This window comes from Gobius niger (genome assembly GCF_951799975.1).
Source record: "Gobius niger genome assembly, chromosome: 7".
Taxonomy (NCBI): Eukaryota; Metazoa; Chordata; class Actinopteri; order Gobiiformes; family Gobiidae; genus Gobius; species Gobius niger.
The window spans coordinates 21,935,650-21,963,471 of NC_136858.1; the positions used below are offsets into that span (position 1 = coordinate 21,935,650).

Below are 27,822 nucleotides of genomic sequence, written 5' to 3' on the forward strand. Positions count from 1 at the left end.
ATAGGGGTTCTTTATGGAGATTAAACAAAATGGAAAAGACCCCAAAATGATTATCAGTTGAGGTTATTTCAAGGACCGCCAACACACTCAGGGATCTCCAGGGGCAAGATCTGATTATCTTGTGTAACTTTCAACAGTTCTGCCTAATAAGGTGTTTAAGTGTTTAAGTGATCACATACAGTATGTGATCAAACTCATGAGCTGTGTTACTGTACCGTATTTAATCTAGACTATAAGTCGCACCAGCCTAAAAATGCATAATGAAGAAGAAAAAAACATATAAATCAGTCCGAAATATAAGTTGCACCAGCCTTTGCAACAAGCCTCTCCTCCACGTTGCTCAAGTTCTCATTTGTGAACTGGTTCTTCTAGCTTTTAGCCCACAAGTAGCTATTTTTTGTTTTCCTCATTGCAGTAAGAGTAACCTCCGCTTTTCGCCAGTCCTTCACAAGTTTCTCGCTCACTCCAAACTTTTCATTTTTTAAATCTTCAGTCGTACAGGAGTAGCAGATACTGGTACACACGCCTAGAGCCCCCTCTAGCAGCTGTCAGTGTGAAAAACGAACATGTGAAATTATATTTTTGATACATAAGTCGCACCTGAGTATAAGTTGCACCCTCAGCCAAAATATGAAAAAAAGTGCGACCAATAGCCCAGAAAATACTACAGTATGTGTTAGAGTAATACATTATGTGTTACTGTAATAGTCTTTTTTTTCCATTCCTATTACATTCATCCCATCTGCCACTCACTGTACCTTCCTCATCGGGCTCCCCAAAAGGGTTGAAGTGGTTGGGATCTCGAAGGCCATCGTCTGGATCATCAAAGGGATTGGTGCTCAGGGTAGAAGGTGCATCTTGGTCTTCGTCTTCCAGAAAGTTCAGCTTGTTGATCAGCTCTATTGCCCAACAATTAACATCAGGTTATACAAACTAAATGAAATATATCTATTATTGAATAACGCATTGAACAAAAATTATAATAATGTACATACAAACAAAAACTACACATGAACCAGAGCCTGCACTTGGAAGTGAACACAAAACAGCTTTAAATGACCCTTAAATAGATAATAATCGTACATAAACACAATGGAACAATGGAACTCTGATCGAAAATGAAGATTGAAAGTTTTGTTCACTACAAAGTGCGGCCAATGAGCGGAATACTTTTTATTACAACATCACATCAACAATGGCAAAATAAACTTAAAATCAACAAGGTCACAATACAACTGGATGAACAGGTGTGAACACAGGTGGAGAGGAAACAAAAACGTGGAGAGCTGTAAATATCCATTGCTGGAGAAAAAGTGGCAGAGTACATTGGTGGAATAAGGGTGACTGATGATAGAGTTGAAAGAAAGGAGGAAAAGACCTTGGGATGAAGCGGCAGGCTTAGCTTTGCGTGCTCGCTTAGGGACACCATCATCATCATCATCCTCCCCATGTAAGCAGCTCAGGGCATTCAACTGGTTTACAATCTCTGTAAACGCCAGGCCCGCACAGAACAGGGGGAAGAAAGAACAGCAGAGAAAAGACAAAATAACACGCCAAATTTAACATGTAACGGAAACATGTTCTAATGCTTGGCTTAGGCGGGGAAAAAAAGGCTTGCTAAAATTATTATTGGTAATATTAGCAAGATTTGTCCATACAACTCAATTTCTACATTTTACAGTGACATGTACAGTCACTCATCCATTCAAATTGCTATTAATCTTTACACTCAAGAACACACTGCATAGCAGGTTTACTAACATAACAGCATTGTGTATAGACAGAACTGCAAAGACAGTGGGATGTTTAGGCAGCGTGGCCAGGCCTTTGATTCAAGGATGCACACAACTGTATCACGGTTGAAGGCGCTCAATGCACATACATATAAATGGGATGAAGGACAGAGCAGAAAGAAAAGAAAGCACGAAGCTTAACACAAAGTGATGCTTCTCTGAAAGTTGGATTAAACAAAGCAGAAAGATACAAGGCCAACACAAAGGCTATAGAATCTATAGTAAACTCAAAGTGTGAGGCTATAAAAGGGCTGCATTAAGAAAAAGTAAAAGACGCAACCAAAGAAGATCTTTGCAACAAAATAATTGTTAACAAAAGAAAACTGCAAAAAAAAGAAGAAGAAGCTGGCTCATTTCTAGCTTGGGTAGAAAAAGCAAGTGTTACGGTTGATGCCCCAAAGAAGCCATGGTCGAGGGAGGCCAAATTGTTATTCCATTTCAATAGAAGAATAAATAAATAAATAAATGTATCAACCTGAATAACCTGTCCCATGAGTGTCATCAGTGTATCCAAGATCCAGATTTACCTGTAATCTTTGCTGCCTTCTCCTCCTGGTTTACCCTGTTCTCCTCATCCTCCTCATTGTCCTCCTCAAAATCGTCCAGGTTGCCGATATCCGCCTGCTTCATGCTCATCAAACTGGCAAGACTCTGCATGTCTTCATCACTGGACAGAAAAGAAAAACCTGTGATTTCTCACATTTAAACTATAACAAATTTAGCCTCTAACCGTAACTCTTTTCAATAGCCTTGCTTTTTTCATTCCATAAATTGGGGTCTCCGTCTACCCGTTTCTCTATATCACCCCCTACCATCATATTCTGTGCATTCAACTCTGTTCTTTGTGCTGGCGCTTCCCAGGCTGTGGGCTCATTTGAACACTGATAGAGTTTGTTTGTGCGGTCCACATCATTCTGTGAAGGGTTAACAAGGGTTATGTGCCATCGACCTGCCATCCTCCACACAAAGGCCTCGCTCCGCTCCATTCCAGTCATGTGGGAGGTGGTCTTTAAATTAAACTAGCCGCTATCAAATTAGAATGAATAACAAACAGAAACCAGGATGAACGTGTGAGAGGTCAAAGCACCCTGTGAAAATGAACACTTTCAAGTTATTTTGGAGCCTTGCATCCAAAATTAGCATCTTACAAGAAAGTGCTTCTTTTATATAGTCCTGATTGTTTAAACTCAAAGGGCTGTATATGGAAAGAAAAACATATACAGTTCAATCATTTTGTATGAATTGCCCAACCTAAAACTACAAAACACTTACGTGGCCTTTCCCTCACGGAGAAAGATGCAGGAGAGGGAGAACTGCAGAGTGGCAGACACCACCTTCTTGGACAGCGGCTTAAATTTGAGTTTGACATCTGTTTGTGTGGGCATAGGGCTGGCATACTGCTTCATGTTGATGCTGCTAGTTGCCAAGGCCTTCCTCCTTCCTGATGGCGACTCCTGCAGAGAGAAGAGCAGGTTTTTCTTATTATAAAGACTGAATATTTGGCAATGCAACATTTGTATGACGTTTGCCCCATTTTATCTCCAACAGCAGAAATGACAGAATTATTTTGTGGATTATCAACACTAGTCTCAGTCAGATGGTCTAGATTTATCTGAATGTTTACCAGTAGTGTGTTGCATTTGGTAAAAGCAGAACTATCTCCAAAGTGCGTCTCGTGTGCCTCTCATTGTAAATTCAGACATAAAATCCTCGCTGATATTTCCTATCAAAAAGGTCCATGCTGAAACCATTTTACCGCACCTCTTTTTTCAGAGATGTGCTTTGGGCCAGGGGCTAGCAGTCAAATTGGAATTTGGGAATATGCCACAGACCAGGTGATAAGAGTTATAGAATCAGTGACAGGCCCTTGGTGTGTGTGTGTGTGTGTGAGGACACAAGCTGCTCACCAGAGGACAGTGTGAAAAATGAGAACTGCTGCAAAACCTTGTCGCCAACTGTTAGATATGGAAACTAAACAGCTGGAGATGTTCCAGCTTTTTGTCTGCCTCTATTGCTTTTAGAAACTGATTTTTCACAGCATGTCTAGCTGTAGTATTTGGATGTGCGTGCAATATGGACAGATCACAAAAACAAGAGTGTTGTGTTGGGTTCATTAATTGTTGGGATAATAACTCCTCATTTTAAAGATTCTTTACTTAGCTATTCATAATTGCCTCAGCTTTAACAAGCCATGAATATCCTATTTAGAAATGGTCCTGCTATATTCATTAGTACATGTGCTGTGATCAACAAATAAAATAATATGTTTTCTTTTGTGAAAGGGTTTTAAATTTAGTCTTTTTTTTTCTTTAATTTGATCTCAAAAAGACTTTAAAGTTGAATGAAAGTCTCTGCACACAGCTGTGCCTGAATTCCACAGAAAAAAATACCTTCTTGTCTGAGACACGTATCAAGCCCGAAGGATTCATCCTCACATGTGCACAAGGCTGAACATAGCGCAGCGGCTGGCTCTCTTTCACACAACACCAGTTTGAGAGCGCATATACATATAAACGGGCTCAGGCGATTCCAAAGATAAAGTGATACTGGATGTCTTCACATATATAAAAAAAAAACACGTGGGCATCATTCTGTGGGGAATAACTCGGTTATCACTTATCGCTGAGGACTGCAGGGTTTTCTGCAAGATCCACTCAGTTTTGTGGAGTCCAAAAACAATAAAAATGAATATAGTAGGGCTATACATTTTTGGGGGGGAAAAACTAATGCATGCAATGAGATGTGGAATTGTTTGAAAATAAAGACTCAGTTCAATATGCACGTTTTAATTATGTTAAACATTAATACAAATATCTCATGTTTGTATAGGTCAAAACAATAAAGTTAGCCTCTTTATAGAATAATAATAGCCCAAATCATCTATGGGAGCACAAATAATTGGATCATTTTGGGTGCTTTTTCTGATGCGTCTTAGCGCTGTCAACATCGTACATTTTGATGATCACATTTCATCATTTACCAACTACCTAAAGTTTTGACAAGGCGGCGCATACATGACCAGCCGGCTGAGCACCATTCTCCTGCTTTGTCTTTGCCTCCTCAAAGCAAATCAAGCTTTCAAAAATATGTATGAGAATATGAGTGACTGACCTGGGAAGCCACTTGACATTTGCGGCTTTGTTCACCTTTGAGTGTTGTCGCCCAATGAATTAATGCAGCCTCGTCATCACCGACCTCAGCTAAACCAATGCACCAAGTCTCCAGTCAAAGATGAGCATATTCTCTCTCTCCAACTCTTATCTTGCAGCAGATTAACGGCTGCTATTATACTAAGCTAATAGCGCATGGAGATACTTTATGAATGAATTTGTCGAATGCACCAAACACTTAAGAAGAGGGGATTTAGCAAAAAGGAGAATGGATGGGAGGAGTGGGGTATTGTAAAACAGAAAATACTTAAGGATATGCAAATACCTTAGCGAAAGAATGGAATAAGTGTTTCAATAGATTTGAGCAGGGCAGCAAACAATGGAAATGTGCTGTATTTCCCTGGACGCTGCTTGTCAATCACTGGGACTTGCGAGTGAGTGTGCGTGACAGAAAGGTGGTTGGGATTATAGAGGGAGAGGGATTTTGACATGATGTGTAAAATGAAAGCGAAGGACAATACAGAAGTTTAATTTATTACTGAGAGGGCAGGACTATCAATGTGCGCCCTCTCCGCTGAGCACTGAGAAGGACTAAATACCTGCGCAGACTGTTTGTGGGTATGAGGTAAAAGGTTCTGAGCACTGACAGGGAATAATGGCTGTATGTGTGCTACCCCCTAGCTGCCTCAATCTGTAACTGCATTTTAGAAATAACGGCCTGGGGCAAGACCAACCTTTTGTAGTTCATTCTCAGGGAGGTCAGTAGTTAGATAAAAGTTGGGTAAAATTTTAAATAACACAAATATTTTGGATTTGGTCATGTGACAAAAAATGTGTGTCAATCATATAAAGCATCTTAAAGTAACACAGCAAAGCATTTCACCCAATAAATAGAATAAAATACAAACACTGAAGTTTTTAATGGTGAAAAATACCTAAAAACAGGCATCTTTAGTGGGCTCGCCTTTCCACAGACACAACATGTACATTACAAGTTGGTCTCAATTCATTCACTTTTTTGTTTTGACTACAGGTAGTCATATAATATATTAGGTCCTCTTCCAAAAAGGATTTATTTTGATAACCCACTTCAGAAATAGTTTTGCCTATGGGAGCACATTTGGTATTACATTTGTTTTTGGTTTACCTTGTACTAAAGTGTGCTCCTGTGACATTAGTGACAGACAATCTGAAATAGTCCACAGTGTACCTTGAATATGTTTGAAAATGTTGAATACAAAACACATGTTTGGGGAGCCGCCACCAATCAGCAGTCCCTTGCCTTGTGCCAGCTGGCCCAGAATCGATCCAAAGATGCACCCTGGTGGGGGTAGAGGGGTCAGGGCAGGAAGGGGGTACCCAGGGGTTCTCCTGAATCCCACTGCCCCAAAATGCCAACAGGACGGACCAATAGAAGGAGGGGCTGTCCTTTTTTTGACACAGAGAGATGGATTAATTAAGAAGAGTGCTAATGGAGCTTGGTGTCTGAGACCGACCGCTGAGTTAGTGTTCACAAATGTCCCCAAGTCATTACTGTTCAGGTAAATAGGTCTAAAATTTATGCTAAATTATTGATATAAAAAAAACATATGGACTTCTTTCTACCTAATGTCGTTCTTAATTTTATTGCTTGCAATGTTGTGAAAAGTAAAACAGTTAAAAGTTGACTCAGAACTTCAGGGCAATGATAATCATCTGCTTGATACGGAACAAAACTTATCTTAAGCCTAGAATCACAAAACACAGCATTTGCGAGGACAACTGGAGGTCAGTCACAATACACATAAAAGAAAGGTCAATGGTTTATACCACTTTGTTACTGTTTTAGTGATACACGGTTTAGTAATACTACTGTAAATCGTCATGTTACAGGCTTCATGGAGAAGCCTAATAAGTGAAGAGAGAGAGAAAAAAGCTTGGTAAAGTTTCACTTGCCCCTTTAGAAAGGGCAGCATTTTCACCTGTTCAGAAACCTCAGCATGCTGAATTCATCATCTGAACCTTTGGTGACCGGGTTTATGACTGACTGTCAACTGTAATCACAGCTTAAACAGTATTGAAGCTTTTTGGATGAAGACAACACTGAGCTAACACTGATTAGCCCGACTCCCCAACTCACAAAACCATTTGGTCGGGGAGGAATTCAGCAGTCAGCAGATTGGAGGTGGGGGCCCAGTGCGGTTCTCCTGCCTCAAGGTCATAGTTATTGGAAATGGAGACATCCAATGTGCTCACATCTCTCTTTGAATCCACGCACAATAGAGCGATTCCTCTGTGTCAATTTGGCCTCCCCTGATAACCGATAAGGTGGGCCTTTTTACATACCACTATGAATACTGCACTATGGGCTTTAAAGGCGCACACAGGTGCAGATTAAGACCAATTTTCATCCATTACTATTAGGGGTAAGGATTTATTTTCTCTTCCCCAAGCAGCGTTGATGTGTATTATAAAAGGTAACAAAAACATAAAGGGTACGCCGTTCTATCACCAAAGTTATATGAATTACAATAACAATGCTTTTTATAATGGACAGGAAAAGGCCTTTATGTAAATAGTTGCAGCCGGGACACACAGGCAAAGCACCAAAGGCTTTATAACTAGAAGCTGCAGGCTGTGTAAAAATGACACGTAGGAAATATTGTTGGAATTGGGTAATTCAAAAGTATAACCAGTCAAAAATGTTTAGTTTACTTTTTTTCTTCAAGAATTAATAAATGTAGATGTAGTGAAAAGGTACATATTAACTATGAAGAAAGATAAATAATGTTTATGGATAGAACAATTACCTCTGAACTACCCCTGTAGACAGAATTGCGTCTACATTTCTTAGCATTGGTCACAGTGCGTTTGTACAAAAGGAGAATGAGGGTTGAATGGAATGTCTTTAATGTCGAGTTGCCTCTGATGGTAGAAGATGAAAGCCAAGGAGCCACAAACTAACTGGCCCCTAAAAAGCCTAATCCGACCTGAAAAAGATCATTTTCCTCCTGGCCTGCGCTGCGCTCTTACAAATCCAACAAATAATGTAAGTGTAATGTGACACCTCTTCAATAAGTAACGAGAAAGAAAGAAGTTATTTTGCATAAAGTTAATATTAGTGTGAACGTAGGAGAACTCATTTGACATTTTAAAGTCTTAATTTGGATACCAGCATTTGACTGGCCAACCAAGTTGGTTTTCCCTTTCTGTCATTTTTGAACAAACTCTTTCCCCTCGTTTCTTATCAGCGTGTCCAGGACGGCCTCCTCTCTTTAACTTTGTGGGTCTTTCTTTTGGGTGGCCCTCAGTGCCCCCATGCACACTCAGACCCAGAGCATGCACTTCAGACAGGGGGCTAATGGGAAAATAAATTACCAGCAGCAAAAAGTCCTGCCTCTGCACTTCTGCAGGAAAGAGAGAGAAAGGCAACATGGGGGCCCTTTAAAAGAAGGGGATGGTCAAGAAATGAATGGACGGGAGCTGGGAGAAAATGGCAGTAGGGACATAGAACTGGATGGTTTGGGAAGGAGGACTAAAGAGAGAAAAAATTGGAAATTGGGGTAAACAGTTACGAAGGGCAGGCCATAGGTCGATCGGATTAGAGCAACAGTCCATCCCTGCTCTGTGAAGTGCCAGCTCATCACTTTTCCTCCATTTCACCATCTTTGGTCATCATCAAGGTACAAAATGGCCAATAACATCTCTTGGTCACACATGTGCACACACACACACGCCTGGAAATGTTGTGCGTAAAAACATTGCAAATTATACAGTGAGCCAAGACGAACCTGATATCTTTTGAGAAAAAGAGAGTGGGATTTTGAAATAGACACTTAGAATTTATTTGTGCCAAATACTAGTCCAGAGATTAAAAATATATATATAATAACATTTCTGAGCTGCAAAGTAAAATTTTCCTGGAAAAGCTTTTGTGGAGCACTTAAAAACACTTGATTCCATCTTCAAGAATCTGTTTGTTTTAGCCGCTTTATGACGGGTGCTAAGATCCAACATGGCTATGATAGGGCCCTAATCCACAGCAAAGCTGATTTGCGTAAGGGGGAGGTTGGCCGAGATGGCCTGTGACAAGAAACAATTGCCCAAAGTGAGAGTCTGCATCTCTCCCAGTCTGCTCCATGACAAAGGTGTACTCTCCATGCTAAGTGACAAATCTGCGGAGACAAAGAGCATTAGCAGGGTGATGCTCTGCTTCAGTGCCTCTGATTGTGGCCAACTCAAAGAGAATATAATATGGATTTTTAAGAAGGAGCAGGAGAGATTAGAATGAAAGAGAAACAATGAACACCTTCTACCAAGGGGGAATTAGTGCAGGGATTGGATAGGGAGCTGGTGTGGAAAATGTGTAGTTGTGTGCCCACTCTTCATTTCATTTATTATTATTTTATTTATAACAATTTAAAGGTCTTCCTAGATTAGTCATTTACATGCGAGACAGATTAGAAAAGTGAAATGCCATAAGGTACACGACTAATACTATTTGAACATGAGGGGCAGTATTGTTGTGATTGATTGTAAGCTAAAGCTAACTAAGCTAATGAAAACAGGGAGGCAGAACAGTTTTGTTATATTTTCCTTTTAAGGCAATTCTGCTAACCACAGAGAGATTCATTTAGTTTCCAAAACCTTAGCTTTCAGCACAGATTTATATCCAAAACAGAGAGGAAACCATGTTTGGGGATCAGTCAACTGTCAATGGCTGGCTTAGTTGTGGGACCAGAACGCATAACAATCCGCTATTCACAGCAACCAAGCTGAACAGTTGTTCTCAGCGCTCTGGGACAAAGATCGTTCTTAAACTAGAAATGGAAAATTCTTGAACATACTTGTAAACACATTTTTTTTTTTTTTTGCCAGTACACCCGAGACACATCACAGCACCCAAAGCGACCCAACTACGCCAGCCCAGCGGGTCAAGCTTGTGGATAAACAGGATGATTTGCCATGCAATGTTTTGTGGGCTACAGAGGCCTGTCTCGATCACATGCCGCCATCTTAAGAAGCACCAAGAAAACAAATAGTTGAGATTTAGATAACTGCTCTGCTGTCATTGTCGCTGTTTGACCACCCACTGTTGCCACATGAGCAAGACTCAAAACAAGGTGCACGATTGGGATTAGAGCAACAGTGAAGGAATGAATAATGCAAAACATAAAACCAATAGTCTGCTCTAAAGGAGATGAAAAACGGTGAAAGTTAACAAGAAAGAACAGACGACAGAACTCCTGCACGACTGAGACCTTACATAAACGTGCATAAAGTTAATGTTCAAAAGTAAAGTTGAAGTAAAGGGAAGTTCAGTGGTCATTTTGTGAAGTGAAACTGGAGAGATTTTCACAATTAATATAGATATTTTCAACCTGAGTGAGTTTTATTTTACAGGACAATAAACATATATGAAATATAGCAAGCGGAGAGAGACATTTCACAAACTGATGGAGCCTGGATTCTAATGTGTTCTGCGTCATTCAGATTATAATAAAAAGATGTGCATTTTTGCTCCTTGCTAAGGGATTGGTACCTGATTTTTATATCCCAGGATGAATGAAAACGAGACAGCAATGTAAAGTGTCCTACTACATGTGCTTGCAATTTTTAGACTCATGTTGAAAGTGCAACATGAGTACTCATTTTGAAATACAAATGCATGATGAGCCCAAATCGTCTGAGATCAAAATATCAGAGATTCTGGTTTCTATTTTGCCATCACTAACAGTTGAGAGAGACATAACAAACATGTCCGGGCCTCTTATCCTTTGTGTTCCTTTACAATGTTATCAACAGGCCTTTGCAACCATCACTGGACAGTCAATGTTTGCAACTGAAATGGAAAAATTCACGCAAATTAAGAAATAAGGAGGCGATGCTGTGCGACTGTCTATTTAAAAGATTGAAAGATTGTAAAATGGTGCAGTTCTGTTAGATTGGCACATTCACAGCAGGGAGCAGACGCCTCAGACGGGGATGTGGAAACAACCTGGATAAGTGTGAATATACACACCAATGCAACCTGCAAATCTGAAATCACTCAAGCAAACACACAGACACTGAATTTAACAGCACAACATAAAACCACTGTTGCTTTTTTGGTTTGTTTGTTTTATTTTAAAGGTGCTATATTACACTTTATTCAGGCGTTTTGATCTACTTTAGGAGCCCTTAGTCTTAGTTTTTGTAGCATCATCGGGAAAATACCCTGTAAATTATATTATGAAATGTAGTATGCCACAAAATGGTGCAGAACTTCCACTGCTGCAATGAAATGGGTAGTGGTTCAATGTGAAGAAATAGAAAAGAGAATCGAGGACAGGACAAGAACAAATTTGGTGAAGGTGTCACTGATTGCTCCATGTGAGAGAAGTTGGGAGGGTGGGCCGGCGTTTTGAAGGTATGACATAATAAATGTTATAACATGGTTAAACTTGTATGTCTTAATGCCCCACACTTTGACACTATGTCAATGGCAGAAGCAGTTGAAGCCACACAGCGACAGGACACCTGAACAGAGACCGTACACAGACTGAAGGTGGCGTTAGTCAGCAGACTAGCCATGTGATGGGGTAGTGTGGTGTGGATTAGGGAATCAGTAAGCCTATTAGGGCAACATGAGGGACCACCCGGCCTCACCAACACACAGCACCTGCACTCATTCAAAGGATCCAGAGCCACCAAATGCAGAGATCCAAAATTAAATCAACACCCCAAATACATATAGAAATGTAACAATACAAACCTCATAATGAATATATATTTTTATGTATTACAAGCATCAGTCTCATGGTAATCCCATACCAGGCACCCCCTGCCTTGCTCACAAAGCTGGGCTTCAACATTTTAATAATACAACACCATTGCCATCTCACATGGCTTTGACTTCCTAAAACTATTTAACAAATGAGAAACGAGCAAAGGTAAAAACTTCGGAGACACATGCATGCACACAGATTAATCCCAATTTGACGGCCCCAGCACAAGAGGAACTTTTGGGATTTCATACTTCATACCAGCTTTTGTCACCTTTGCGTGAATAGAAGAGGGCTGAAATAATTGTGTTTTTCTTCCCTGAGGCCCAGTCAGCGATCACAACCCACTGGCCTACGTAATGTGTTCCAAGCAAAAACTGTGTGTGTGGACTGGGGGTGGGGGGCATTACAGATGGGAGGAGGTTGTCTACCAAGGAAATAAGTGTCATGGTAGTGTGCTAACTTTGTGACATACAATTTTGAAGACTGCTAAACTATACTTCTATTGCTTAAGAGGTATCTATATATATAAATAAATAAATACATAAATAAATAAAATAGAACAAATAAAACAAAATAGAAATAACATACTGTCTATGGGGTGGACAATGGGCATTGCTTGAGCAGTTAAAGTCACGGTGTGAGTATATTGAATAAATTCAAACATGATAGCTTAGACACAATTGTCCGGTGAGTGAGTTATGGAAATCCTTCACAAAAGCTTTGAAGATTGAGGGACACTGCCATCTCCAGCTATGGTTAATATGCAAAAGCAGACAATCCACACAGACATACATAGCCCCACACAAAAGAGTCAGTCAGCACAATGCCTTCAAATAGAGTCATCCAATCTTTTGACTCTCAATTTACCCACCTTCTTGATAATATGCTCCCATTTAAAAGAGCAGTCAAAGGCGAGGGTAGCATGCAATTTAGAGATACCACAGTGTAGCCATTTCCATTCTGCCACCTCTCCCTTCCTCCTTCAGCTCTTTGACTTCATTCCATCTTTTGATTATGCGATTCGCTTTGGCAGACGAACAAATAGAGGAGAAAAGGTAGTGTTTGACACTGCCATTTTTCAATGACAAAAATACAATCTAGTCAGGACTGGTAATTCAGCAGGGAGGGATTAGCCTAGCATGAGGTTGGCCCCCAGATTAAGAACAAGCCACTGCGCGGGGATCTTAAATTTCATCATCTCCACGACTCGGGCACAATGGCGTATTCTTCCGTCTTTCCTGTGCCGTCTGATGAGAGGTCAGAGGAGCTCACCTCTCCTGTTTGCCTGCTCCAAGACAATTTATAGAGCATTGAACAACTCGTACAACTCTTTTTAGAAATGAACAAAGGCTGAATAATGCATACAATATAAATAATTATGCCATCTCTTCTACATTGATTATAAACGAATGAACAGACATTCAACTACAAATAGCATTGTGTATTGGATAGACAGATCTGATAGATGTTGGGCAGTACTGCCCTCTGGTGGTACAAAAAGACTGTGTTATGTAAAAGAAATAGTGTTTCTTATGATGAACCTAAATGTCCAAAAAGGGCCAAGTACTCATCGTTCTATCATCTTTAGGATTTCAGACAAATATGTTGCTTTCATAGGATGGTTTAAGACATAGATGCAGTATAATTAGGTATAAAGGTGTTAGTCGCCCTATTGGCCCATGTTGTTTGGGATGTTCTGTTCTCTTCATTCTTGCTGTCAGCGCACTGGCCTGACTTTGATCTCACTGTCATTAGCCAGGTATGCACAAACAGAAGCCGCTCATAATGTTTCTCTTCCTCTGCACTCTCTTCTCTCTGTCCCACGCTCTGCTCTGAGGACCAGTTGACCTGCTTGTCTTCTCAATTTTTTATCAAAGACTGCAGCCAACTCTGGCTCCTGAGCAGCATCGACATGAGGCAGAAGAGTAAAGTACTTATTTGTGACTTGGTTGACCATGTTTTATAATCAATGTTAAAACACACATATGACAGGGCATGCAAGCAATTCACGGGACAAGGGATCAAAAGAAATCTAAATCCACTCTATAACATCTATAACATGTTAGTTATAGCACGCAACTGCTCAACAAGAGGTCGCTATCAATTTTGTGCATTACAGTTAAGCTACATGTAGCCACAGCAGCCCTGGGGCAGACTCACTGGCAGAAATGAAGTTAACAATTAGTGTCAGTGACTTCTCCAACCAGCACTCACTCACATTCCACATTCATACTGGCAAGGTGGGTGAAGTGTCTAGACACAACCACATTAAAATGGGATTTAAATTGTCGATCTTTGGGGCTTTCTATTGCTGAGGGCTCAAAACCCAGTGTTGCCCAATTTGCATTTTAATTAAATACGTTTGTAATTATAAATCACACGGAAAATATCTTAAGTTATTAGGAGATAAAATGATACACAGTGGCAACTAATTGTTTTAGTTGACATGTGTAATGAGAAGTAAAAGCCACACGATGGCGCCATGTGCACATGGAGAAAAAAACGGGTTGTAGCACCAGAATTGAATGAGTGTGTCAAGTCCAGTCGAGTTTAAGTGGAAAACAGAGTTAACTTACGTTTTCAATGACAAATGTCCACTCTTTGTCCTCAAACTCCTCTGCATGCGGGTCCTGTCAGACATGAACAGAATACAGATAAGAAGCTGTTCTAATCCATTTAGCCAAAGACATCCCATTTACCTGTTAGTAAATAGTTGTTTTGTGTTTAACATTCTGTAATAGACACTAATGACACGAACTACACAGTGATTATGCTGTGGCCAAAAGTCAATATGTAGAATGTTGTTAAGATAGACACTCATGGCTTCCTGTGTAACCTCTGCGTTTGCACAGCAGAACTTTAAGGAGAATTATACTACCACTTTTGAGAAAGAAAGAAATCTGACCTGTACCAAAAGCTCCACTGAAATGGAGACTGTATAGTTAGAGGACATTGGCTGGTGAATGTTACCACACATTTGTCAAACACATTCAAGACATTGGCTGTCCAAATGAGAGTTATTTACAGTACATTATACAATTATGCACAGCTGAGATACAATCACTGACGCGCACTGGGCTACAGCTGGTGAGGCACAGTATTGTAGGTGAACAAAATAGTATAGAAAATACACTCTCTGGTAGCAATGCATTTTCTTAATAAGAAAAGGGGAAGGGGGAATTTACCTGATGAAGGTAAGGTCTCAGGACCGAAACGTTGACCAAATCCTAATCAACTATTTTTGCAAGGTTGGCAGTATGGGAACTATTATTATTTTTGCCTTTATAAGAAAAGAAAAGTTTGTTTTAAGAAATAACTTAAAGTAACATTTATTTATACTTTAATTCTACATTCTACTTTTGATAAAGTAATAACTTAACTTAAAAGTTATTAGAATTTGGAAATAGTTAAATAATACAGAATGAGAAAAGTTTCTTATACAGTCTACTGTGGGGTCAGCAACTAAATCAGCTCGAGGTCAGCAAATGTTTCTTTCGTAACTTTCGACATATGTCCAGGGTCCGGACATATAGAGTCATTGCTCTTGAAAATGTTAGAACATGAGCACAGGTTGTCTATTTACAGAGCAGAGCTGATCAATTAATCAATCATTTTGCTATTTTATATCAGTGTTATACAAATTGTGTAGATATTTTTTCATTCAACCTAAGAATTTAAGTATATTAAGTTAAGTTATATTTTATTAATCTCTGTAGAGAAATCTCTGTAGAGAAATTTTTTCTCTGCATTTGACCCATCCTCAATGTCGCTGGACGACCTGTAGGAGATGTGGAGCCAGGCAGGTGGTCAGAAACACCTGGCTGGAGGATTAATCTATTGTACATGTTTAACCTACGCAGACATAGGGAGAACATGTAAGGCCGGTCCAGGTGGGAATCGAACACGGGACCTTCGAGCTGTTAGGCACAAGCGCTAACTACGGCGCCACCGTGGTGTTCATTGAGAGGATGAAAAGGCTTTTCGGGTCCAGACTAAAGCCTCTGGAGGTCCAGATCTAGACCCAGGTCCGCCAGTTGGTCTACTGCATACCATATTTTATTCTCCAATCACAAGTCAGGGCAATAACATTTTCACATTTAACATCATCATATTAAGTAAAAAAGATGTCTCTCTTTAACTTTGCAGCAAAATATAACAGATTAGTGAAATAAATCAGGTTATTACAGTCCATATAAAAGTACGGCCACAGAAACAGCATCCCCCAAAACAGTGGTTCTCAACCTGGGACCTAACCACCGTATGCGCAGGGGGCCTTAAAGGACAAAAGGTTGTGAACCACTGTACTAAAACACAGATTAAAATCAAATGAACAAGTTGAATGTTTCTTTTTATCCCAAGGATAATAACGAAAGCCCACAACAAAAGTACATTTACAAACGCATTTCAAATTTTTGAGGAGAAATAGGGACCGAACACCAAGTGATTGGAACCACAACCGACCAACAGTCACAGACGGTTATTTTCAGAAAGAGAACATGGTAAAGTATACTGTGTTTAAAAAGTTGACATTAATATTGTTTTTGTTTTGTTTGACTGGTAAGTCACTACCTCTCCTGACCACATTTATTTATTTGTTTTTTTTATGGTGGACAGATACAAAAACATAAACAACAGAAGTCTGATGAATGCATGTAGTGCTCTTAGCAGAAGCTAATTTGGGGTTTGACAAGAGCTTTTTTCCAGCTTCGAGAAACTAACCAGTCCTGATAGATCTATTGATAAAATGGGTCATCACAGAAGAATCACAGAAGCACTGCAGTTACTCACCTTAAACAGAGTGACAGTGATTTCAATGTTTTCTGGGACCGGCCACACCACCACACCACGGTAAGGGTTTTTGATGCCAGGCTGCCAGCTGTGGGACTAAGGGAAATACAAATAGTCAGTTATTGGTAAGACAGAAAAGAAAAACAGGCACGCCTGTTATCATTCAAACATGAACGCTAAACAGAGTACAAACCTTGGACGATTTCCTTCGACTTCTTCGTGTCCAAACCACAACTAGCTTGTCCGGTTGCCTAGGAAAGAGAAATGTATGCAGTTCACCAACATTGTACATTCAAGATAATAAATACGTCCCTATTACAAACACACTTCATATGAGTGCTATTGTTGCAGGAATGAGAACAGGATACGCATTTTACAAAAGATCAGCGTTTTTTCTTTTTCATCTAGCTATACAATAAGTATAGCCTTATACTGTGTGTATTCAATTTCTGTTAATCAGACTGAAGTTGACAGTTGATGTTTGGCAGGACTTGTCCACTCATTTTAAAGAAAAGATGCCTGCAGCCTTTCTGGCAAAAGAATGGTCTGATTGTACCCTGACAAGACAGAAGAAACAGAGCATATGTGGAGAACTGTGGATGACATTCAGCATTCGTACTTTGAGCAAAAAACAGTTGATTTGCAAATTGACCAATAGTCAAAAAGAATGCAAGCACATTGAACATCATCAGCATTTGAGACAGTGTCAATCAGAAGATTAAGGCCAGTTACACATATGCATGTGGTCGGATCTTAGCAAGGTTCGCAGCAGAACTTCAATAAGCAACAAGAAGTAGTGGTGAAGAAAACAGCAATTAAACTGAAATATGCTCATATCAGTGTCATTTTCTGTCAGGTATTCACACTGTCATGACGTCCTAATGGCAAAGGCAAAAAAATAAAAGTTCTGGTATCACTTTATTTTACAGCACCTTGATACATTGTACCTAACTACCGGTATACTTAGTGCAATGCAATGTGCTCTTTAACAATGTGTTATAACTTGTACCTAAGGGCTACATACACAATAGAATAACTTGTATTAGTACTTTGTAGGTACATAATGTAATAGGACACGAGACCCTTAGGGTTAGGGCTTAATGTTAGGGTTTGAGATATGTTATAAATACAATATGTTATTTTTTTGGGTCGTTGAGCTGCATAAGCAGGGCCTCTCACAGTGCGGCATCGCTGTTGAGGTGGACCAGGATTTTTTTTATCCTGGAGGCTATGGAACAAAAAAGTCAAGTGGAAGACCAAAAAAATGTCACCAGAACTGAGCCGTTGGAAACGATTGGCTGTTGCCGACTGCAGCACAACAACCATCATACGGCATCAGCGACTGAAGTGCTTCAAAAATAAAAAAGAACAGCCCGTTTGGACTTTGCAAGAGAGCACCCAACACAGGGACATTAAAAAGGTGAAAGAAAGTTTTATTCTCTGATGAGGAAAATGTAACCTTGATGGTCCTAATGGTTTCCAAGGTTACTGGCATGACAAGCTGATCCACCTGAGATGTTTTCTACGCCCCACAGAGAGGGGGCGCCATAATGATCGGTGCTGCTTTTTCCTTCAATGGAACAATGGAGCTTCAGGTGGTGCAGGGGCGTCCAGCGGCCGCTGTAACAATTGTGTTACAACCGTTTGTCGGGGTCAGTCGCAAACATTACGATTGTAGCTTACAATTTGAGTGATCCTACTGTAGCAACAGTGAGGCAGCTCCCCACCACTTCCACAGGATTTCACCAGAATTGTTTACAATTGTTTAGTCCGTGGCTTCAAATGAGTGCAAGATTAAAATTTGTGGAAAAATCTCCCTATCTGTGGTCTATGCACTTGGGATCACATTTTGAAATCACAAAAGATGTTTGCCAGGACTTATTGAGGTGTTAGAACCTCGGGTCAGAAGAAGGTACACTGCAATAGGCCAGGAAAAGGCAATAATTATGTTGTCTCACTCTGATCCACATCAACATGTAAGAGGGCATCCAAAAGAATCGCAAATGTATTAAGTACAGTTTATTTCATAGATAGATTAATCAATAATGGCAAAAATTTGATTTTTTTTTTGCATTTTACTAATTCATTCATTAAATTATCTTTATAAAATTCTTTTTTATGAAAGCATTTACTCATGAAGCATTACAAAGCCTAAATATTACAATTATTAATCTCCTGCATCAGCCCATAAACCATTTTAAGAGCCCACATAAAAGGGTGCATTTTCTGCTGCAGTGAATAGAGCAGGCTAATGGTCCATGTAACATTAATATATAGGACTTTGCTGTGATTTCCAAAAGACACTGTTTCTCAGGCATCTCTCAGTTTGTGTGGTACACGACACACCATCAGAGATTCATCACATTTAACAATCCATGTCTGTATAAAGGAGGTCAACGGTACACAGGACAAACAACTAGTCAGGCTGTAATTCACTGTCTTTGGTTGCAATGTTGAGCCAGTAACAAAAGTGCAGAAAATAAACAGAATCCAATCCATTCCCTTCAGAGATTCATGGTTAAAAGAAGACCAGCAGTTCCCCCAGTGGACCTGTTCCCAACCTTTTAATCCAAGACCGAAGTCCCCTCTAATGCATTAAAACATGAGAATACAAACAAACAGGATGTAGAATGTTTTCTGTATGTAGTAGGTCCTTTCTCTCTTTCTCTAAGATATTTTTTTGCCATTTGATTTGCTAAAATATCTCTTACGATCAGGCCCTCTGACCGGACAAAGCTACTAAGATTCACGGGAAGGTCACTGGTCAGGAGGCAACTGGCAACACGTTTTACAGACTTGAAAATCTTAGCACCACAAAGGCAATTTACTAGATATTTAACCTAAAATGCAAACAAGTAAAGGTCTATGCTTGTAGATTATGAATCGACATCTGCAGACCATTGGATAAACATGAACACCATGTCACAGACTTTGGCAGAAAGATTTCTCTGTGACAGAAGATGAGGAATATTTGCCATAATGCACACATGCTACGCAGAAACAGACATGTTACAGCCTGACAGGCTGGTCACTTCCGCTTAATCATATGCTTTCAGTCTTAGTTTGAACAACTCATAAAAGATAAAAAAGTAAAATCCCTAAAAATATAGAAGAAGGTAGAACTTTAATTGAATAGAACCCTTTCACAGACATAATCATAAAGCGCTTTACAATATAGCATAAAATGTTGGCTTACAATTAATTTTGGCATCAGACATAAACTTTGTACTTGTTACTACTTTTTCATAATGTATTTCATTATTTATTACATAAATCCACTGGTGCTTCTGGAAAGCTTTGATATCATTGAAGATTCATTGAAAAAAATAAATTAAAAAAATCTAGGTTTCATTTTTCATTTATCATATTTATGTGATATAGAAGATGTCAGGATTGGAATTGGTAGCACAGAGACAGTGAACTCCCTGCCAATATGAGACAAATCTGTTTAAAGGTTTGTTTTCCCTGCAATTCGCTAGCACATTTTATAGTCTATTGTGCTTCATTACACTGTTTTGGTAGTTCATACCTTGGCACAGTTGTAGCAAAATGTCAATGTTTGAAAAACAATTTCTGTTGCTGGGATTTTCTTTAGCAAAAAGAAAGCCATGGCTTTGGCCTGATGCTTCTTCAAAACCTAATTTTTCTGTCCAACTTTAACCTTCCCACACTCATTATTGGGTATGTCAAAATAAATGCCAAATTTGAAAAATCCGAGAAGGTCTTACATGATAGTTTTCAGACATTTGGTGATTTGTCATGGAACGACCATATGTGGTACATAAGCAGATAACCTTTTCAGTATGGAAAACAATAAGAAAACTGTATTGGAAGTCATACTAACATGTGTGCCCAATGTGTACAGGGAGGCTCTTGTTGGGTCAGGTTGACCCATACTGCCAGAGCACACCATTGCAGTGGCTTAGAAGGACTGACACCTGCCCCACCTGATCCACTGAACTTTTCTTATGCCCCTTATACATGCTTTTCAGTCATGTGACTTTTGTTGTTATGGCGGCCATTTTGAATACCATAGTAGAATTATGAAATGAAAGACAATTGATTGACAGTGGCATTTTTATTTGATCGTAATCATTGCTCAAGAAAACAGCAGTAAAAACACGGCCCCAGAGAGCACACGTTTATGTGAAGAAACCAGTGAGTCCGTGTTTAAGATGCTCAAGGATGTTAGCATGCTACCGTTAGCATTTAGCTTCAACAGCTCAGCTCCGACCTCTCCAAGAGAAAGTCCTGAACCACACTCCAAACATCTAGCCTGGGATACAACAACAATGCTGTTACTGTAGTATTTCCTCAATGTTCAAAGATGTGAGCCACATGTGTTTATCGTGTTGAAGTCATTGACAGTTGATTGAATCAAATGGTGGACAGTTGCTAACCGGTACTCAGACTCTGTTGACATGACAAACTGTAAAAATCACAGAGAAAGGTTTTCTGTTTCCTCTTTGATGTGTTGAGGAGTGAAGCAGATCTTTAGTAAATCCTGCTGTAGCTTGACAGACAGAGCAGCTACATCTGTGCCACCTTTGCTGGTTATATCACATAAACGTGTTCTCTCTGGGCTGTGTTTTTACTGTTATCTTCTTGAGCAATGATTACGATCAAAATAAATGCCACTGTCAATCAGTTGTCTTTAATTTTCATCCTGAGTAGGGATATTGTTACATGTTGTAGTACTGCATAATTCTACTTTGGCATTCAAAATGGCCACCGGAACTATGAGTGATGTCATTGGAAAGCATGTATAATTAAAAAAATAACCTGCTACCTAATTTCTATTTCAAGTGCCTAGGTTTTGTGTTTGTTCAGCACACGTTTTCATCATCTGCATAATAAGAAACTGCACATGATGTTTGAGAGATATGGAGATATCAATGCACTAAGATCTCTCCTAACATGTCATGTGTCAGTGAGTGAAGCAGTCCTGATTAGCCAGTCTAGCATTCAGTAGAGTAGAATTACCATGTAATCAATACAGTCACTGTGTGGTTGGCAGGGTATAATCCTCATATCCCTACCACGCATGTCAGCATGTCTTAACAGCAGTGATGCTGTGTTTTCAGACCATTTCTTAACAAGGAGTTGAAAAAGACACTTTCTTGCTTAAAAACTACAGCCTCAGGGGACCTCCATGAATTTGAATTTATTCATGGGAAAACCCCTTGAGATGCAGCATCTCGTTTTCAAGGGGGACCAAAACATTTAAACACAGTACAGTACAACACAGGACAAGTTACACAGCAAACATATAAATATATGTTATTTAAATGAAAAAATATGCCAATCATTTGTGTTTCATATCTGTTGTTTTGTGGCGTAAAAGATTTCGTCACCCTGCTCATTATAAAGCTCCGAAACATCTAAAAAGGGTGCTAGCCATTTGCAAATTTACGTTTAAAGGCAGCCAGCTTCATTCAGGTCCTCGGGGGAATTGCAGCAGAATTGAACATGGCCAACTTGCTAAGCCTCAGATATTGTAGCCTCACTGGTACTAAACTTTTTTAACATAATATTTGGCTTATGATATTATATGAAATTGGGGATTGAGTGTATACCAGCAGAGCCACATTGCAAAATAATGATAAATAAATAAAAAAATTGTAAATACTGTTCCATCATCAGAAACCAGTAAAAGTACACATTATCCAATTATGTAATAAATGATCTCCCTTACATATGGCTCATGTTTTTAAAAACAAATCATATAGTAATAAACAAATATATATTTAGCTACTTTTCAATAAGGTTATACAAATAAAATGACAGCAAACAACAAGATAGCAACAGCAATAATAATAATAATAGTAAACTGTGCCTGTGTCTCTTTTTGGGTAACATTCCAGTACCACAGCAAGTAAACTTTCAAAATAAGCCAGCCTTGCACAGTAATAAACTGAACATTGATAAGCAACATTTCCCATCTGTGAAATTAATGTGATTAAATGTTTATACATTTTTCCCAGTAGAATAACATGAAAGGGCGTGATCAAGTTGCAAAAAACAAAGCATACTCTAGCCTGTGAGCCCACCCACATTTGGCTCTGAGAAGAGATGTGCATTTTTCTCATTCCATTCTCCAACACGTTAACATCTGTCCAGGTTGAAGCTCTGAGTGTTAGTCACGCCTTCAGCAATGCACTCCACATTGCATGCCTGCAGGCTATATTTTTTTTACTTCAAGATCTTTTCTCTATAACTAATTCATACAGTTTTGTTTCTTCATTCTTTAATACTCACTCTATGTATGTTCAATCAATTAAGACCAGTTAAACTATACAGTGCATTTATCCTAGATTATACTACTTATATTAAATGTATACTTTCAAGTGTTTAATAAAGTGATAGTCAAACTTGAAATTAATCTAACACTGGTCTAATTGGAATTTTATAACATATTTATATGAACAGCATAGGGCACCAGCTATTGTTTCATCATAGAAAAGATTTAGCATTACAATATTACCCGGCAGTCTGCCCCTCCCAGCGTGCCTACACACCAAGTATACTGTATGGAGTTCTGTGTGAATTATGGCCACCACTCAACCATTCATGCACAGACAGAGATATAGAGCTTTGAAAGGGGTAAAATTATAGCGCTGTAGAAGGATGTTATTCCGAAACTTACCATTTCTTAGTACACTCTACCATAAGCTCCTGGTAGGATGCCACAAACTGGAATTTGGAGGCATGCTTCCCTACACGTTGCAGTCTCTTCCAAACTGAAGCCATGTTTCTCCGGGAAGCGATAGTTTCTCAGTACCTTTCCCGTCCGAGGCTTCCTGCCAGGGGCTTCTTTTGGACAAAATCCCACATATATTTAAACAAATCTGAACACATCCATCCTCTGTTGATTCATTGTTGACGATTGCTTCAGTTCAGACAGGAACAATGTCCAGAGCAGAAAAATATAAATCCAGAGGTGTCTTTAGAAACTGGTTGATAGATCCAAACGTGGAGAGAAGCAAATATTGCAGCAGTGGGCGATATCTGAATGATCAGTGGACATCATTTTATTCGTAAAGATAACTTCAAAATTTCCAAAGCCATGGCTGGTAATCCACATACGAATCATAATCCCATCAAATATTGTCCTGAAACACAAGAGACGTGTTTATTGAAAACACATAGAAAATGAAACAAAGTATACCAACAACTGGACATTTGAATGTTTAAACCTACGAACAGCGGTCTCTGGTCTCCAAGCGGTTTTTGTCCCGCTACACAGCGGTAATTATAGTGTAGCTACAGTGTATTTCTATTTGGAGTAATCAGTTTGCAATCTGACTTTGTTCATCTAAAAGTACCCGTGTGGAACTCCATGTACCTCTGCTACCAACACAGACTCACTGGGACTATTTAAACTTGGAAGGTTTCATTCCAAAATGTGACTTTAAAGTTGTAGAAAGAACACCAGAGTGTCAATGGCACTGTTAAAGGACAGTGTTACACTGACAACAATCAACTATAGTATGACATGGTAAGCAACACTCACACATGCTAATTCCTAAACATGTGTAATTTGTAAGAATGTACAACCAAGAAATAGCTTGGCCCGTGACTTCGCTAACCTGAGCGATTCTGCTAAGCATTTAACGATACACGTAAAACTCCGTGAACAGACCAAATGACACTCACCTGGCTGCTATTTCGAGAGCATCGTCTTGATGTTGCCTCCACCGCGGGAAAAAAATACTAGCAGATTATGACTGTCGGCTGGAGTATCAACCAAGCCCGAGAGGCTGGCTAATTATCGCCCTTTTCGCAATAGAACCACAGCAACCATCCAGCTAGCTTAGTCCTAGCCTGCTAACGACAGCTAGCATCATAACACGGCAGCCGCCTGATTCCTATGGCAGTAGCAGAGCAGCGGAAACTCTAGCTGTTAGCTCTTCTCAGACACATCTGTGCCGCCATGGTCAATGGAAACAGGAATAAATTAGATGTTTGAGCCAAAAAGGAATTTGGATATAAAGTAACCTGCTTCTCGGACAGAAATGATTTCACATATAATTTTGCCCTTTGTTGTTTAACCAAACATTTGCTAAGGGCCTTTAGAAAACATAACATTGCATGTGAATTATATGGGTCACAAACGTAAAGTGATGCTATTTATGACATCTTTCCATCTGTGCATCTTTCACAAAACATTTGTGTCAGTAGGTCCTTGAAACTCACATCTACATTTATTTTGAAATGATGCGAGCTTCCTTTCTGTTTGTATACTGCGCTATCAGTGGCCATAGGCGTAAAATATAGACTCAAGGGGTACATGCATGGATCTATTATACATGAGACAATTGTTGTGTTGTGTAATTGGTTGTTCTCTTATTCTAGGATGTGATGATGTTGCACTCTCAAATGGGAGACAAGAGACAATTTGCTGACTAGTAGTTTGGTGATTATTAAAGATAAAGATAAATAATGAAATTGACAATTTCAAGATATACAATGTTGTAATGTCATCTGAAACTCAATATAACTTGTGATAAATGCCAACTATTTAGGAGAGGCAATAAAATAAACTCAGCTAAAAGAAACAAATCAGAGAGAAATAACTCTCCAAGATTATTACTCCTCTACACAACTTGCTGTCACGTAGTGTACCCCCCAGTTATGCAACATATAACACATATAAAATCCATGTGATTCTAGTCTATTTCTTCTGGGCTGGTGAGAAATATGCAGAATTTACCCAGTGTTTCACCAAAGGATAAGGTTAAGATGCATTATTTGTCATTAACAAACAAAATTTGTCCTCTCCATTTGTCCCAGCCTTCATTACCTCCGGGGAAGCGCGCAGTGAGCAGTGTCAAGAGTGCCTGGGGACCCATCTCCAGGTGTCGAGCCAGGCTATGGTCAGAATCACATAACTGGAGGATTCACCTATGAAACCTTATCTTGGCATAGTAGGGACTGGCTTAACAATTCTATACCATATAGGGAGAAAAAGCTCACTTTACAGGTCTCTGAAGCAGTTTGCTATTTTACAGCGCATTTAGGCTCAGATAACTAGCACTGTTATGCGATTTATAGCACAACATGTCAGACAACACCCAACTGGCATGTTGGCTGCATAAGAATCATAACCACCACTCAAACAGCTTACCTGTAACTAATATGGCGGGCTTCATTGCTAGGGGCTCTGTGACAAATACCCAGATTTCTGTCTTACTCAACTTTAAATATTATTTTCAAAAGAAAGCTGTATGAAATTATATTTTTTGCTGTTGGTAAACGGAAAACACATCTATTTCTAAATACTTTCTAACATCCTCTAGACAATGTTATGTCAGACACAAAAGGTTGGGAAACACACTGATATGGGGCTGCTTGGCAGCACCAAGGGGCCAGGTCTCCTGGATGTGTCTGTTTATTTTTATTTTTTTACTTTGGCAACATATATCATGTTGCTTCAAATGTTTTCAGTGAACTATTTTCAGTGGTATTTTGTTTGAATACAACACCAGGGTTAGAAAGGAGCCATACCCCTAGCTAAGATTTGGCCCATTTATTCTGAACATACTCTGTTCTCAGATGGTTAGACGTCTGCTGCCAGTAAGTGACAGCTTTGTCTCAATGTGGACACAATTTTGTAAACACAGCATTTTTCTCAGTTCAAGAAGCAGAATTCCCTTTAATTTTTATCCAAATTAAGGGATAGCGGGAGGGAAGGGGGAAGGTTGAAGGGAAAAAAAGCATTTTGCACACAAGTGCTTCTTATTGTTGGATTTATATTGACTAGTTTTTCCATAGCTCAGCCAACAAGAACACACTCTTTAGTGACGTTGCCAGCCCCTCAAGTGTAGAGCTGACCCTTGGTGGTAGAGCACTTGAAAACGTGTTAACAAAGCCAAGTTCTGAGATATCAACCATGTGAGTGTCAACCGCTTCAGGCTGACACAGGGTCTTTCAAAGAACATGAAATTCTTACTTTGAGTTTGTTACTCAGACTACTCCCTCGGTCCTATTTTTCAATAGAGATGGTCCTCTCAGAGGAATCTGGTGGCTTGCTTGCTTTACCAGATAAGAATCATGTTTTTTGAACAGTGCCATCCGAAGTCATAGCAGAGCATCCGATGATATCTGCCTGACTACAGGAAGTGGGTTTGACCTGATCTGTCCATGGATATGGGTGTGTTAATTCTTCTTGGATTTAGCCATTGCTGCTAAAACTCTTTGATATACACATTTTGCTAGCCTATTTTTGTTAAATGTATTCTTACATTGGGGATAAATGTAATGTCAACAAGATACCGTAAAAGTGCTTGTCGTTGAATATTTTTTGGAAGGAAATTGACCACAAACACATTAAAAACTTTTTAATTCATATTAGTGTTAAAATAGAGTCTTTGAGGACATTGCAGAGAGTGCTGAGCAGTTGCTTGATCATGTCAGTGGTCAGTACTGCGAGATCATTAGCAGACAAGTGTCAGTCACTATCAGCTCAGTAGCTGAACGGTGACGCTTCGGTGGTCCCAATGGTCCCTACGCACTACTCTCCCCACTAGAGAGAAAAGGCTGCACTCCGCCTCACACAAATCCAACAAAGGTTAAATGAGTCCATGGACACCATTCTGGGGGTCTTTTTGAAAGGCTACTGGCACTGTGGGCAGGTTTAGAGGCTCAGAGCCAGAGAGACTCACTCTTTATGCTCAGACTATACATTTCCGGCCAGCTCTTAAAGGACTTGTTAATTACCGTAGCTGAAATCATTAAGAGCTTCAGAAGTGGTGGTAATTCAGCACTCCTAAATCTTTTACATTTTCTCTTTCACTCTCTTTTACTTGGAAAGTAACTTGTACGTAAAAATGCACTGTAATTACTGTGTAGATACACTGTAAAATATAAGTTGATGAAGTATTTTTTTTATCCTGAAATTTTGACAATACCTTGAATTGGTGGCAGCACATATAGTGGCAAATAAGAAAATGCATCCAGATGTTAAGACCCAAGTTTATATGGGGCTCAGAGTCCCAAAGGACTTTTGTCAATATCTCAACAGGACATACTGCAAGAGGTTTTAAAGAGTTGTTATGCAATTTCAATTACTTTACAACAGCAGTTCTAAAACTTTTTTCACCAAGTACTACATGTATTATGTATATAATATTTGCCCCTCTAAGTAACACCAGGTCTAGATTAAGATCAAATCAGACCTGAACTATGTCGAAACCAGAAAACATACATTTAAGTTGCACACACTTGTTTCAATTATCAAATAATTTGGATACATTTTCAATCTTTCTATCCATAATACTTTTAGATGCCAGTGTTGAATGCCATAAAAGACATAATAGAAAATTAACAAAAGGATGGAAGACAGACAGGAGGAGGTTTGAGGTTCATAATCATGTCACAATGGCC

General features: G+C 39.4%; 2 protein-coding genes across 5 annotated transcripts in view; one reads left to right on the top strand and one right to left on the bottom strand.

Annotated features, from left to right (window-relative positions):
- ehbp1 (EH domain binding protein 1) overlaps positions 1 to 24,358 on the bottom strand; it is a 90,537-nt gene extending 66,179 nt beyond the window's left edge. For 2 of the 4 annotated variants that reach the window (XM_079560280.1, XM_079560278.1), the window contains exons 1-9: positions 24,094 to 24,357; positions 23,084 to 23,549; positions 16,631 to 16,688; positions 16,438 to 16,533; positions 14,226 to 14,279; positions 3,066 to 3,247; positions 2,321 to 2,460; positions 1,379 to 1,486; positions 759 to 899 (exon numbers count right to left, since the gene is read on the bottom strand). In XM_079560280.1, coding sequence (XP_079416406.1) covers positions 759 to 899; positions 1,379 to 1,486; positions 2,321 to 2,460; positions 3,066 to 3,247; positions 14,226 to 14,279; positions 16,438 to 16,533; positions 16,631 to 16,688; positions 23,084 to 23,187 — 883 coding nt within the window. In that variant the 5' untranslated portion in view covers positions 23,188 to 23,549; positions 24,094 to 24,357. Of the gene's footprint in view, positions 1 to 758; positions 900 to 1,378; positions 1,487 to 2,320; positions 2,461 to 3,065; positions 3,248 to 14,225; positions 14,280 to 16,437; positions 16,534 to 16,630; positions 16,689 to 23,083; positions 23,550 to 24,093 lie in introns of all 4 variants that reach the window. The other 2 variants (XM_079560277.1, XM_079560279.1) reach the window with 2 other exon arrangements.
- The window catches only part of wipf1b (WAS/WASL interacting protein family, member 1b), a 170,815-nt gene continuing 164,393 nt past the window's right edge, over positions 21,401 to 27,822 (top strand). Inside the window, exon 1 of the mRNA XM_079560294.1 lies at positions 21,401 to 21,410. The gene's annotated coding sequence lies outside the window, so the exon portion shown is untranslated. The remainder of the gene's footprint in view (positions 21,411 to 27,822) is intronic.